A 14409-nucleotide genomic window follows, 5' to 3' on the forward strand; every position below is an offset into this window, starting at 1 on the left:
TTTTTTTTTGCCAGGGACTTCATCTGTACAGTAGAGTGTTAATTGAAACAATTAATCATTATACGTACTGTAAGTAGAACATTTGCATGGATGGGGGGATCTACATCCAGTGCCAACATTTTGAATCTTTGCTCTAGGACTATAATGGTAACATTGTTCCTAGCCTGTTTGACGAGATGCAGCACAAGATTTTAAATGACAGATTTTCTTTTACATAAATTAATGTAACCCAGTGCTCATTCTGGCTACAGATACAGAGAGTCCTGCGCATACTGTGGGAATATGTATTGTGTAGTCTAGTTACTTTTACCAAAGTGCACACCAGTGAATGGCGAGTCAAAGGGCTGCATTCGCTTTCATAGCATTTTGTACACTAATCTGCTTATTTTCACTTCCCATTAATTCTTACAGTGTATCCTAACTTGTGCCATGATGGAACTTGTTTAATGTCCTGTATTTCTTTACCACCTCTGTTAGCCCTTATTGAGCTCAACTCAATATGCAAGTACTGTACACCAAAATCTTCTCATACCTAGTCCAGGTATGAATCACCCTGTCATTTACTTTGAATACATTACTTGTGACTGCAGCCAATCCTTTAATCTCTTTACACCTGTTTTGTAAAGTGGCTGCAAGCCCATTTCTCATTCCTCAATTTGTTTTATCCTTATTATTTTAATATATTTTGACCCAACTCGTATAAATTTGCCAAGAAAATCAAACAAGGGCTTCATTGTGTTCTTCTGCACTGATTATTTTACCACTGTCTTTGGAGCACGCATGCTGGAAACTCATCTTTGAAATGCACTTTTTTCTCATTAAGCTCGTGTAATTGTAACACTAAATTGGGAAACACACACTATAACCTAGAAAAATAGTTAAGAGCCAAAGGAATACAGTGTATTGGGGCAGAAGGTATTAAAGAGCAGATTTTTTTTACTTCCAACAGCCTATCTACAATCAGCACTCGGGGACGCTATCTGCATGAGGGGCGCTATATAAACACAAGTTGTTGTTTTTGTAATTGTTCATTCACCTCACAGCTTTCCATCAGACCTTGGTGTAAAAAAACAGACATTACACTTAATATTTATGATAATAATACTTCTTTTTAATACTTGACAATAGTTATTGTGGTGGTAAGAGAACAGCTTACACGAAAATGCAAGACTTACAATCTTGATTGAAAACCCGTTGTCAATGAAAATACGAGCCCGAGCAGGGAAGGGGCAGGATTAATGGTCATGTTAAACTGAATGTGGGCTGTGTTGACACATCTAACACAGTGGAGGAACACTTAATACATTATAGTAGAGGGTTATTACTAGTACTGTACATGTGCTGAAGTATACCTGGAGTGTCGTATAAGAAATCCATTGTCCTCCAGAACTGATTTGGCTAATTTCTCCCTCCCAAGTCTTCTAAAGGTATCACTGTGGTAAAGTTTCGCAGGTGCTGACAGCCCTCCAGTAACTCCTCAGTGGCTGTTCTTAATGTGCAAGCCTGAACAGTGAGTGTTGGCAGGTGGGGTGCATCACTGCCGACTCTGATCCCATTCTCACCCAACGCACAGCACACAGAATTTCCAGCAGGGGTCACTGGCTAAGGATCAAGAGCTGATGGCTATTTGCCTCTCGACTGCGTGGTCTTGGAGATCAATTGTAGTATCTACAACTGAGATCAACCAATATCATTAACCTCAGAACAGACTGGGGCTTGTATGGTCTAGTCTTGCACCAGGTATTTGTCTGGTGGGACTTTGGAGGAGCTCCATTCTAGCCCTTTGAATGCTGTAGAAATTGTAGTTCGGAGACAGTATCTTTCATTCTCCACCCCCTCAAAACATTTTGTAACTTTAAGAATAAGTGTGTATATTCACTATACAGAAATCTGAATTTGTAATGAGTCTTGTGATACAAAAAAGGTGCAGCTGGATTATTGCTTTCCAGTGTGACTTGAAATGGCTCCATCAATCATGCAGTAAATCCTCAATAAGTAGAGGATAAAGTCATTCTGGCAGGTTATGCTTGTAAGGTAATAAGCAGTCTTACAGCCTTTTATTATTTTACATTCTGACATATTGGTGCGGGAACTTGCCAGTTCGTACCTTGTTAGTATCATAGGACCCCCTTCCAAGGAGCATGCCATTGGGAGGGTGTTTTATGTGGTATCTGTGTTAATGAGGGTGTCATAAACAACTAATGTGCTATGTAAATCATTGTATATTGTGGAATGCTAAAGGGAGGATTGTGTGATGTTCGTGTGAAACATTAGAATACTATAGATTGGTAGAAGGAAGTTACAAATCAGTCAACAGTGAAGGAATTCAATCAAGGCCACAATTGTGACAGTAAACCATCAAGCGCTTTATGGTTTGAATGTCATTGTGCATTGCCTGTTGTTTCTTCTCCCTTTTTGGTTTTTATTTTTTAATTGTATATCATTTGTAATGTTTTTTTTCGCTATTTTTGAGTTTAGCCACAGGAGAGGTGACAACAAATGGAACGGGAACGAAGGTTACATTTATAATAATACATGGTTGGGTGAAATTCCAATAGATTTTGTGGTTTGAGCTTGTTTTATGATCACAATGTTCAGAAATAGGGCCCCCTATAACTGTGTAGCAACTTATAACTAATAAGAGGTCACTAGACACCTCTGTAAATCATCCCTATTTAATGCAGTACATGCATATGTTAAGAATTTAAGAGGTTAAGGTCTATGAGTATGAAGCAGTTTTGATTCTCAGTCCCTTGTACAGTAGCTACCTCCTCACCATATCCCTTAATCTATTGTCTTTCCATTGGTTGCCTCTTGAAGCCATTCATACTGTCTGCTTCAGTAGACTTTACTGATCATGTATAAGATTTGCTTTCTTCTTTGGCTTCATTCATAATAATTAGCCAGTCTCACATGAGAGTTATCTAACTGGACACTGATGCTCGAGAATCATGATGCAAAATTGCAAAGGCATATGGAGGAGGGAAGAAAATGGTAAGAAAATACTTTGCACATTTTGATATACCAAAATCCATGGATTATTCTAAATTCAGGTATTACTCAAAGTATGTAGGGAATCAATTCGCCTTATATGGTGTTGGGTAAAAATTGCAATATATCGTGACCAATTCAACATGATATCACATTGAAACAGAAGCAGAGAGAGCTGGGAAAGCTCAGCAGGTCAGACAGCATCTATGGAGAAAGGAAAGTGAGTCAACGTTTCGGGTCCACGACCCTTCGTCAGTTGAGTTCTGACGGAGGGTCGTGGACCCGAAACGTTGACTCGCTTTCCTTTCTTCATAGATGCTGCCTGACTGACCTGCTGAGTTTTTCCAGCTCTCTCTTTTTGTTTCAGATTTCTAGCATCTGCAGTATTTTGTGTTTTGTTCATGATATCACATTGAATCTGTTATGAATTATCTGCATTTTCCCCCATAGTGTGTATGTGTTTTATGTTTACAAAGAGATTTCACTTATTGTATGTATTCGTAAATTGTATTATCTGTCTTTCGAATGAGACGTTAAACCGAGGTCTCACTTGCTTATTCAGAGAGGCTTTAAAAATCCCATGGCACTATTTGAAAAGAGAAGGGAGTTTCTCCTGGTGTCCTGGCCAACAATCCTCCAGGTAGAACTGGTCATTCACTTTAGAAGGACATTGCTGTATGCAAATTGGCTGTCAAGTTCGCCCACAAAATACAGTTACTATACTTATAATCTTACAGTTACTACACTAATAATCCCTCGAAAACCAATAGCAATAATAAATTGGTCATTTTCAATCCACGACCGTTTGTGGGACATTGCTGTGCGCAATTGGCTGCCGCGTTCGCCCACAAATATACAGTCAATTCACTTTACAGTGTGTTCTGTGAAACGCTTTGGGACGTCCTCCCGATGTGAAAAGCGCTATATCAAATGCAAGGATTATTATTATTTACAGCACAATTTAGTCTTTGTAGATAACTACAGTATAGTACAATAATGCAAGGATTATTAATCCTGTGAAATGCTTTGAGACGTCTTCCGATGTGACGGTTGCTATATCAAATGTAAGTATTATTTTCATGGAATGCTATAATTTTCAAGAGAAAACTCTGTAGCTTAATGACTAGCAAGCCTTACTTTACGAGAACAATAGTCTGTTAGAAATGATTATCATCATTGTAACCTGAATGTATTGCTGCTTTCATTTTAAAAAAACATGCCTGACAGGGCAATTCAGAAAACATTGCCTTTTTTTCCCTGCAGTTGGTGGTAGAGTGAGTCGAGAATTATCATACACACGACAGAAGATAGGGGAGGAGGCAATGTTCAATCCACAGATCATGATACAAACACCTGTTGAGGAAGGTGCTAATGTTCTAACACTTGAAGCATTACAGCAGCACCTTGAGTCTGCGATGAAAGCCAGCAGAGTGCAAGTTTACTTGTACAACAAGTAAGTGCCGTCAAATCACCACATCTTTGCGCTTTCAAATCTTTTACTTCAATTTTTTTTTAAAAAAGTTATTTTTTTCAGTGGCCGCCCTTTCAGCCACTACGTCCCAAAACTCTGGAACACGCTGCCTCAATCCCTTTGCCTTGCCCCCTCCTTCCCCACCTTCAGGTCGAGCCTGAAGATCTTCCTCTTCAACTGTGCCTACAGTCACCTCCCCCTCCCCCCCCGGCTCGGTGTCGTGGTCCCCCACTGTCGAGCACTCTGGGACCGTACCCTACGTGAGGGGCGCTATATAAATGCAAATTGTTATTCTCTTCACTCTTTGTAGATACTGAGCTTTCTGATGTATTATGGGTTAAGCACTAATGTTTTAGACTGGCCAACATCTCCCTATGGAAATCGTCAAGTCCACTTTTTTTCCCATTTCTGTTCAACGTTCATTTGAACTAATATATTTGTTTCTATTTTAGACAGTGGAACTTAGACAACTTATGTTATAAATCAGGAGCACTTGTAACGGAAACCAGTTGGATGGACCAGGTATGTCCCAGTTATTTATTTATTGCTGACTGTAATTTTAATTTGTTTGAGATTACTATGATACTAAATGTATTATTCTGTTGTTGCCAGCTTATTGAAAAATTGTACCCTTGTGTAATAATCTCACCCTTGGACTGCTTCTGGGAAGGTGCTAAACTACAGTTAGGAACACTCTACCTACCGTAAGTCAATCTTCTTCATTGCTCGTCAGTAGTTAAAGACCATGTTTACGTTGTTGGAAAGCATTTGCATTTTTCTGAACATTTCAAATGCCTCCTTTTAAATGTCAGAAACATTTAAAAGGCACATGTAAGATCAAGATTAGATGGAAGGTGCCTCAAAGTGCCTGATGTTTAATACTCACGGAGACTGAGGACTTTCAATGTGATTTTTCATTGGTATTTAAGATAAGATCATTTTGTAACTTTTTAGTTTTGGTATAGAAATTACAGCCTAAGTATTTGTATCAATAAATCTTTAAACTGAATTAAACATGTTTTTAAAACAAGCCTTGGTTTTACGCAGTTTGTATATCTTCCAGTTAGTGTTAGTTAGTGTTTGGGGACATAATTGGTTTGGATTCTGTTGTCTACTCCTGTCGGTCTGTGCTCCTACCTGCTAACAGTAGCATTGAAAACCCATTTTCTAACATGTGACTATTCAATAGGCAATTTTACTTAGTTATTTCAGTCCAGGAATAGCATATAGATAGATGAAAGTATTCCCAGCAGGAATTGTGGGCTAATTTTTCTCACCGAGGGAGTGTGGAAGCTTTTGGATGGGAGGGAGCGGGGAGATTGGGATAGGACTGATAATATTAGACTGGAATTGTAAAAAAAAAAGACTTGTACAAAAGCTTTTACAAATTGATTGGAATCCATGTAACTGAATCATCCGCGCTTGAGTAATTTTATTTATAGCAGATACAAAGTGTTTGGGAAATGTCAGTGTTGGCACCAGATTAGAAAAGATTTCTTCATAGCTGAAAGTGAAAAAATATGATATGGTTTTAAGAGAGAGAGAGAGAGATGGAGACAATTTAAGCTGACAGCATTATAGCTCAATCCTACAGCAGTTATTTGATTTAAAAATAAATCTTCAAAAACAAAATCTTGATCAAACGTCTCAGTTTATAATATTTCGTGTTTTTCGTGGTTGCACGTCTCAGTGAGTATTACTTATGCCAATCGTCTTCGACCCTGACGGTGCCTGGTTCATATTGTAAATAAGGTTTTTTTTGTGTTTTCTGGTTGGGAGAGTTGGAATAATGACTCAAGCCTGGTTAAGCAGATACAATGTGGTTTGAACCACAAAACAACCCAGCCAAAAGCTTCTCCAGTCTGTCAGCATTGGGAAGAAATTCAAAAGAGGGGATGTTGGTCGATTGCCAGGTTGTCAGAGAGCATAAAGAAGTAAGGTATCATTAGTGGTAATAAAGGTCAGTTATTATGATTGATTCAGGTATAAAAACAGTTATTATTATAATACAGTAGGGTTGTAATCGGACATTATGTCACAGTTTTTTGATGTGCCAGCTGCTAGCTTCTTATGCTGTGAATGTATAAAAATGACTCATATCTTCACAAAGGGAATGGCTCAGTAGGCACCCACTTTCAGCACTTCCACATTAAACACTCCTTTACTTCACAGCATCAATCAGAGTTAGAGACCGAGTTTATCTTGGAAAATATACATACGCTGGGTGAGACTTTTTTTCTTTGCCCTTAACTTAACCAAAATCAAGATTAAGAAGAACGCTTTGGTCATGGAACAATGGGGTCAAAATTGCGGAATGTAATAGAATCATTATCATATTGACCAAAAAATTAATTCAATAGCAATCAGTAGTTTTCACTGGCCTTTTGATGAGACGGGGTGGGGGCTGGGTGGCATAGCCCCAAGGCTAGTGACAACTACTGATTGCTATTGAATGCATCTTTGGTCAATATGATAATTATCACCAGTGATACTATCACACGCCACAATTTTGACTCAAACACACGCATTTTTTTGAGGGGGAGTGATTGTTTAATTTCTTGCTGTTTGCACGGGTTCAGTGTGAGGGCAGTTTTCATGCTGCGTTATGTTATGGTCGAGTTCATTTTAGGTATCGGTGTTTTAGCAAGCAAATTGTTTTCTGACGTGTCTGTATCACAACACTGCTCCAACTGGATCTGCAACATGCAGGGCTCTCAGTGAGATGGAATTTACCGCAATTTACATCTTAGAATGTATTCTATAGCATGGGTGGTAAACAAGTTAACAGCAGAGTGTACAGGTTGGTATGCGTATAGTTGATCAGGATAATGGCAGCGTTGGGGTAAAAAATAAGCCATTCACGAGCCATGGTCACTGTGCTAATTCTGTTTTGTGACCATATTCGGCTGTTTTTTAGCTGGTGTTTTGATTTCCAAGTTCAATGTTGGACTTTTCTTCGGGCTTTAGCTCAGCCAAGAAATGTTCCCAAAGCAAAGGCATTTGCAGCTTTCGGTTTGTGAATGTCAGGTTGTCGACCTTATTAACTAGCATTAGATCTTCCCTGATCTCTGAGGTAGCCTTGGGCAGAGCAGTGATGCTATACAGGTGAACTGAGGCTCAGCCACCAACCAGCAACCTGAAAATCCAACCCAGCATTCAGTGCCACTGGGAGCAGCTTGTATGTTCCTGCCTCTGGTGATGCTGCTTCCAGAGCCTGAGAGAACTCCCATCTCACGAGGTGTTAGTCCACACCTCTACGGACAGCGATGCCTTCCTACAAATCTTGCAGGACTGACTCCTGCTAAGGTGGGGCTGCCATCAATAACAACAATAATAACAAAATTACATTTGTATGGAGCAGTGCCCCTTGCAAAGTAAATGCAGCATTGGTTTTTCAGACAGTACAAAGATTACCTCATCGAGTCTGTTGCAATACGGTCCCAAATGTCACAGTACTTTCTCTGAATGCTGCAGATATTAACTTTCTTGCTGAACATTACAAATTTCAAGCTTCTTTTCCCTGCTACAAAATGATTGTGTTTGGCTTTGGAAGTTAATGCTGTATCGGCATTGAAAATCTAGCCCTTGGAGTGAAGTGCGACATGCAACATAATACGTGAAGATCTCATGATGTCCAGTGGTTTTGTTGAGCTAAATGTGTTTGGTGTTAATTCTTGATGAACACGCAACATGAGCAGTCTTGTTTTAGTGTGTTGGGAAGCTCATATAGCAATCTCTCTGTAGTGATGATTTCTGTTACAAAATATTAAAGATGACATATTCTTCTTTGGCAGAGGTAAACCAGAGTTGCAGTGGACAAACCTTGATCCCTTAGAATTCCTGGAGGAGCTGAAGCACCTTAAGCACGAGGTGGATGGTTGGGAGGAGATGCTGAACAAGGCTGATGTTGGACATGGTTACATGGACCGCCCTTGCCTCAACCCTGCGAATCCTGACTGCCCACGTAATGCCCCAAACAAAAATTCAACAACAGTAAGCAAATTATATATTGTTTTCTTAAGGTGAAAATCAGGGTTTCCATTTAAACAGCGAATAATGATCACTTGTTGTGGGAAGACTGGCTTTGGATGCATGGTTTGCCTTAATTCTCATTTCCTCGCAACTATCAGCATTTCATTGTTAACAAAGTGTGTCTGATATTACCATTTGTAAAATTTGAAATGAATCTCTTGTTACTGAATTCTTCCTAACCCCTGTGATGCACTTACTGTATTTGCAGCCTCTTGATATTGCTCGTGTGTTAAGTGGTGGCTGTCAGGGATTATCAAAAAAATACATGCACTGGCAAGAGGAGCTGGTAGTAGGGGGTACCACAAAGAACAGCAGTGGAAAACTACAGAGGTAAGTGGTCAAACCAGCAATGGACAAAACATTTCTTTTATACAAATAATTTTGGAGTTGCCATTAGCTACATTTTGGGACAACCAAGCCACTAAAATATTTCTCTTTTCTGTGGAAGCAGAGGTATAAAATAACTCTGTGCATCTTTTTACTGTGCATTATTGAATCAATTTAAATTGATATCTGTATAGTTGAATATAACATAAGCTTGATGAGTGTTTTAATGATACTGAAGACACTCTCTGAAATATCTAACATTCTGCCCCAGCAAAACTATGAGATCAACCATGTTGAAGTAAAATAATACCGATTCACATTCACCTTGTTCACCTTCAAATAAGCTTTTCAGTTACTATACAGTAAATCATTGAAACACTTTAAGATGGTTTGATGATGTGATAAGGTGCTATAATCAAATACAAGTATTACTATTATTTTATGTTAATTGTTAAAATGAGCTCTTGTTTCACTATATCTTTTAACTGGGGTTTCTACGGTAAAATCAAGTGAGCGATCTCTTAACTTTACGGTAAGATAGACACATTGTCTTTTAAACATACTGCAGAGTTTCTGTTCTTGTTCCAAGTGATTTCCAATGCTACTTTGAATGATGCAAAACCTCTCTAGCAACATCACTGAATTTACACAGATAAAAAATGCCTTATTTTCTTTGCTGTTTCTAAAATGTGCACAAGATTATTACACAGTACATCTTCATTTTCAAGTTAATTTTTAAGTCCAGCTTGTTAAAAAGTATTGTTTTAAGGTTAGTTGTGGCGGGGAGTGGGGAGAAGCTGTAAGGTTTTGAGTCATTCATGACTTCATGAGCTTGAGTTCTCTTCCTGGTAATGTTTATATATTCCCATCCCCCACCTCTCCCTCTCTCCCTTCAGTGCTCAAGCTCTCCAGACCATGTTTCAGTTAATGACCCCCAAGCAGATGTATGAACACTTCAAGGATTATTATTACGTTTCGGATATCAACTGGAATCTGGACAAAGCTGCAGCCATTCTGGAGGCCTGGCAGAGGAAATATGTTGAGGTACAAATGCAAAATAAAAAGGAATTTAAAGGCGCTTTTGTTTACTCGTTGAAATCTGCATGTTGAAATTAGATATAACAGGAGTCTGTGGAGCACTTTCGCCACTGTGCTATGTGCTCAGCATGCAGTCTTCACTTTATTCTTCTAACTTACTCAAAACAGGTAAAATCCCACTGAAGACTACTCAAGTTTTATTTCTGTGTGTTTTTTTTATTCAACTTTGTAGTAAGTTGCGTTTCAGTGTTTGGAGTTCTGTGGATGTGGGGCTGCCTATAATAGGAAGGATGTGTCTGTCAAATGGTCAATTTAGCTTCCAGATGTGGCTTCCTGCAGTGAAGCCTGCTTCTGTCTCTTTTTGCTACACACTTTTCGGGGGGAAAAAGTATTTGCTGGGTAATGCCCGACTTGAGATAAACTGTTGGGATTGAGAATTCTTGGTACAGGTATTATTGTTTTTGGAAGGCTACCTGCAGAGACATTAGCCTGATTATAAGCCGGCGCTGCTCAGTGTTGTACCCAAAAGCCTGAGCAATATTTGTTTGTCTTCAGTGTTTGAATTTCGCACACACACGGAGATAGGAACATATAAGGCCTGTGCTAAACTGAGCAACAATCGCCCACTGTGATTGTTACTCTGTTTATTAAAAAGAAGGTGTCTGGAAAACATTAGCTCGGCACAGAATCTGCTCACAGCTGCAGTTGCATTGGTAGAGTCATGTGACATCATCTGGCATTTGTTTCCCGGGCAGTGACCTTTGTAAAGTAGCCCGAGACCCCATATGCTGGCCAGCCAATGAAGCATGAGTGAGGAGCCCCTGAAGTCTTTTTTGTGTTGCTTGGGCATGATGAGGAATCTGATCGACGACTAAAGCTGTGGTCTTTGCTGTGTGAGTGGGGAAAAAAGCAGAAGGATCTTTTTGCATCCTAGGCAGAATAGGGGTGATTCGGTAAATCCTTTGAATGAAGTGAGGTGGAGTAATATGAAGTGAATCCTTTTAAGTACCGCAGTTGATCTCCTTTTCCAATATATTGCTGGGCATCTTGTGTGATTATTCAGTGCCCCTGTATAGAATTGCAACAAATATGACATCAAGGCTCCACATCTTTCATGCAATTATAATTCTTGCTGAATAACCTTTGACTTGGCTGATTTGTTTCTGGAAAGTTTTCTTTTTTAACTGTTGCTTTAGGAGCTTCATCAGAAATTCTCTTCAGACACGTTACCGACAAGGCAGCGCTTATTGGAAAATAAGAAAAATGTTTTAACATCACCACTGTGCCTTGCTTTTAATGCATGTTTGTACTTACTCTTTTTACAGGTTGTCCATCAAAGTGTTGCACAGAATTCGAGCCAGAAGGTACTTTCGTTCTCTACTACTACCCTTGCGGACATCCTCAAATCCTTTTCCAGTGTCAGTGTTATCCGAGTCGCTGGAGGCTATCTGTTAATGGTGAGTTGATTCCACATGGCTCAGGATTGAAAGCATGGAAATGTTAGCATTGCTTGCTTTTAATGGTCAAATATTCAATACTGGTGAAACTGGAAGTAAAGTTTAGATGAGAGCAGGCGGATAGTTTGATCATGTTCTCATGAAATAATCAGCTTTGTGGTATTTTGTTTGTCGGGCAATGAGTTACAAACATGATGTATTGTGCTTTTTGTTTTTAATTTACAAAAGACTTTTGAAGTTGTCTTAATCCAGTCAGTTGTGGTTTGAAACTTATGAGAAAGTGGTTTGTGATGTTCTGCTCTGATTGTGTTTTCAGCTTGCCTATGCCTGTCTAACTATGCTGCGATGGGACTGCGCCAGGTCCCAGGGTGCTGTCGGGCTGGCAGGAGTCTTGTTAGTTGCACTGTCGGTGGCTGCAGGGTTGGGCTTGTGCTCTTTGATTGGCATTTCCTTTAACGCTGCAACAACTCAGGTACATAATAATAATCCTTGCATTTGATATAGCGCCTTATCACGTCTTCGAGACATCTCAAAAGTGCTTCACAGAATATATTGTAACGCGAATTGACTGTATATTTTGTGGGCAAAATTTACATTAAAGTTACCTTTTAAAACATTTATTCTTTCAGTCAAAACAATTCTCGGTCTTGTATAAACTTCCGCAGCATCATTTCATGTCACATGTGTATTAGGAGAGAAGAAGTTAAAGAGCTCCTAGATATAGAAACGTAAGAGTGTTACAGCACAGAAAGAGGCCGTTTGGTTCATTACTGACGTCTTTCTTTCTTTGAATAAGACCCGAGTCTAATCTCATTTGCTTAAGCATGTATAACGTCATGGTGACCTGATGACCGGGAAATTGGCCATATTTTGGTATGAATATATGTGTGAATATATGCATAAGTCCATATAACCCCGTTCCACATTATATAACACTGACTGACGATCACGGCCCTATTGTAAGGTGGATTGGACTTTTATGGACACCTCACCCCCACCAACTCATGTTACATTGGGCTCAACCTGTGAAACGCAAAAAAAATTAAAGCAATATTTTGCAACTGAGCTTGGCATTTCATGAAGAGTCAACAGACTGCGTTCACATTGGTAGTTAATGTTGCCATTGTATTGTTCTCCCATATTCTTTGAACATTGTAATAAGGGAAGTCAGTGTAGATTTGATTTTTCTTCAATGTCAAATTCAGACTGACCCGTCGAATCGGGTCAGTCATGGACTGGAACCACTTTGGATCTGATAGCGGTGTTCAGATTACCACTGAAGCAGACCACGTGAGTGTAGGTGTGGCTTTGCTAGCACTGGTGAGACTGAAATTCTGTTGCCATTCAAAGTTATGGCATAGAGCCCTCAATTGCTCTGGACATCACAATATCATGTATGCCGTTCATTGAGCTCTGCCAGGTCACCTTCACTTGTGCAAAGCTGTTTGAGTTCTCACATTTCAATTAGCATTCATTTTTGTGAGTGGGAGCCAGTTACTCAGACTTGTTGCTAGCCCGTAATATTATAATAATAATAATATTAGGTCTAAACTGGCAGCCCTAAGGCAAAGTTACATTTCTGCACACTAAACTGTAGAAGCCCTGAAAAGGGATGCTTGTTTTAGTGAGATGAGTGAGGAACTTTGGATAGGGTGTGCACAACAGGGCCTCTTGAATATTATATGTTTATAATTGAGTTTAATGTTGCACTGTTCAAACTTTAGAATGATGCTTTTTGATGGAATTCATACAGAATTAAGCACTGTGAGCATTTTGTGCATTAAAATGCCCAAGGAAAGTAATCTGTAACATCTCGTTATTGAACTAACTGATAGAGCGAACGTTACTAACTGCATTAGAAAGTGTTCAGTAACTGAGGTGTTTGGTTGCTGATTGTACATTTCAGTTGGTGTGTCCTTTACTGCAGGTTTTGCCTTTTCTTGCTCTTGGTGTGGGAGTGGATGACATCTTTCTTTTGGCACATGCATTCAGCGAAACGGGACAAAATAAACGAATTCCATTTGAGGTGAGGATAGGATGCTTCTTTTAAGAGAAACCATGTGGCAGTACTGTGTTTCCTCGTTGCATATTGATCTCTTGAAATAATTCCCAAGTTATTTTAGCTACTGCAGAAAACTGGTTTCAAGTTGAGACTGAATTCAACAATTTGCCAAATTCTGGATGCTACGTAAATAGAGTAAATCTAGACTCAGGGGAGTTTCTCCTTAAAGTATAGTGACTGTATTCTATGGTTACATAGAAGTATGGATTTTCAAGCTGAAATGAGCCATGTTTTCTGCATCATTTGGATATATTTTGATTAGGACTTTTATTTTTCTAAGGTCTTTTTTAAGGGGATAGAGTTTTGTATTTTTTTAAAAGTAATTGAACCATTGTTTAATTTGAACTTAACAGCACTTAATATTAATGGAGCAACAATTTTCTTAACAAAGCAACATAAGCCCAAGCATAATGTTTTAGGAACTTAATGACATAGCAATTGTCTACAAGAAACCTCAATTTACTCGGACTGGGTCTTCCTCTCTTTTATCTCTCGCCAGTCTCTACCCCTCCACCCACACATGGTGACTCCTCAGTTCCCTGTGTTTTTTGTTATCAAGCTTAAAGCATTTTGGCTGTCTCAATCAGCTGTACCTTTTATGTGGTTTAAATCAAAAAGTAAGGAGGAAAAACATTATCCACTGGTTTTGAAAGACTGACTAGCACGATGTGTGGTCCGGCATTTTATCGCTGTACCCTTTTTTTTATAAAAAAAAGGAATGTCACTCTGTGTTTGTAACTTTGCTGATACGCCATCAGCTGCGATATGAGCATAATGCAAGAATAGTTGTTGTATCTAGAAAAGGGATTGTTTAGCTTTGATGAAAAAAATGTCCCTCTATTCTTCCACAGCATAATGGGTTTGGGATGCATTATGTGAAGGAGAGATTTAACATGCGATTAGAGCATCCAAAGAAGTTCACTGTTTTTCATACCGTGGCGGGGGCTTGCTTTGTGCTCTCACAGTTTCGGGCTTTATGAAGAGCTTATGCTGCTCCTTACAGCCCTGTAGATTGCTGTCAGTTTTATGAG

The 14409-nt window shown here is 39.2% G+C and overlaps 1 protein-coding gene across 1 annotated transcript in view; it reads left to right on the forward strand.

Annotated features, from left to right (window-relative positions):
• Positions 1-14409, forward strand: part of ptch1 (patched 1) — a 62736-nt gene that overhangs the window by 18041 nt on the left and 30286 nt on the right. The window contains exons 3-11 of the mRNA XM_042333341.1: positions 4255-4444; positions 4915-4984; positions 5075-5166; positions 8257-8455; positions 8703-8824; positions 9718-9865; positions 11185-11316; positions 11633-11788; positions 13244-13342. Of these exons, the coding sequence (XP_042189275.1) occupies positions 4255-4444; positions 4915-4984; positions 5075-5166; positions 8257-8455; positions 8703-8824; positions 9718-9865; positions 11185-11316; positions 11633-11788; positions 13244-13342 (1208 nt within the window). The remainder of the gene's footprint in view (positions 1-4254; positions 4445-4914; positions 4985-5074; positions 5167-8256; positions 8456-8702; positions 8825-9717; positions 9866-11184; positions 11317-11632; positions 11789-13243; positions 13343-14409) is intronic.

Source organism: Callorhinchus milii, unplaced genomic scaffold (genome assembly GCF_018977255.1).
Source record: "Callorhinchus milii isolate IMCB2004 unplaced genomic scaffold, IMCB_Cmil_1.0 Scaffold1, whole genome shotgun sequence".
NCBI lineage: Eukaryota > Metazoa > Chordata > Chondrichthyes > Chimaeriformes > Callorhinchidae > Callorhinchus > Callorhinchus milii.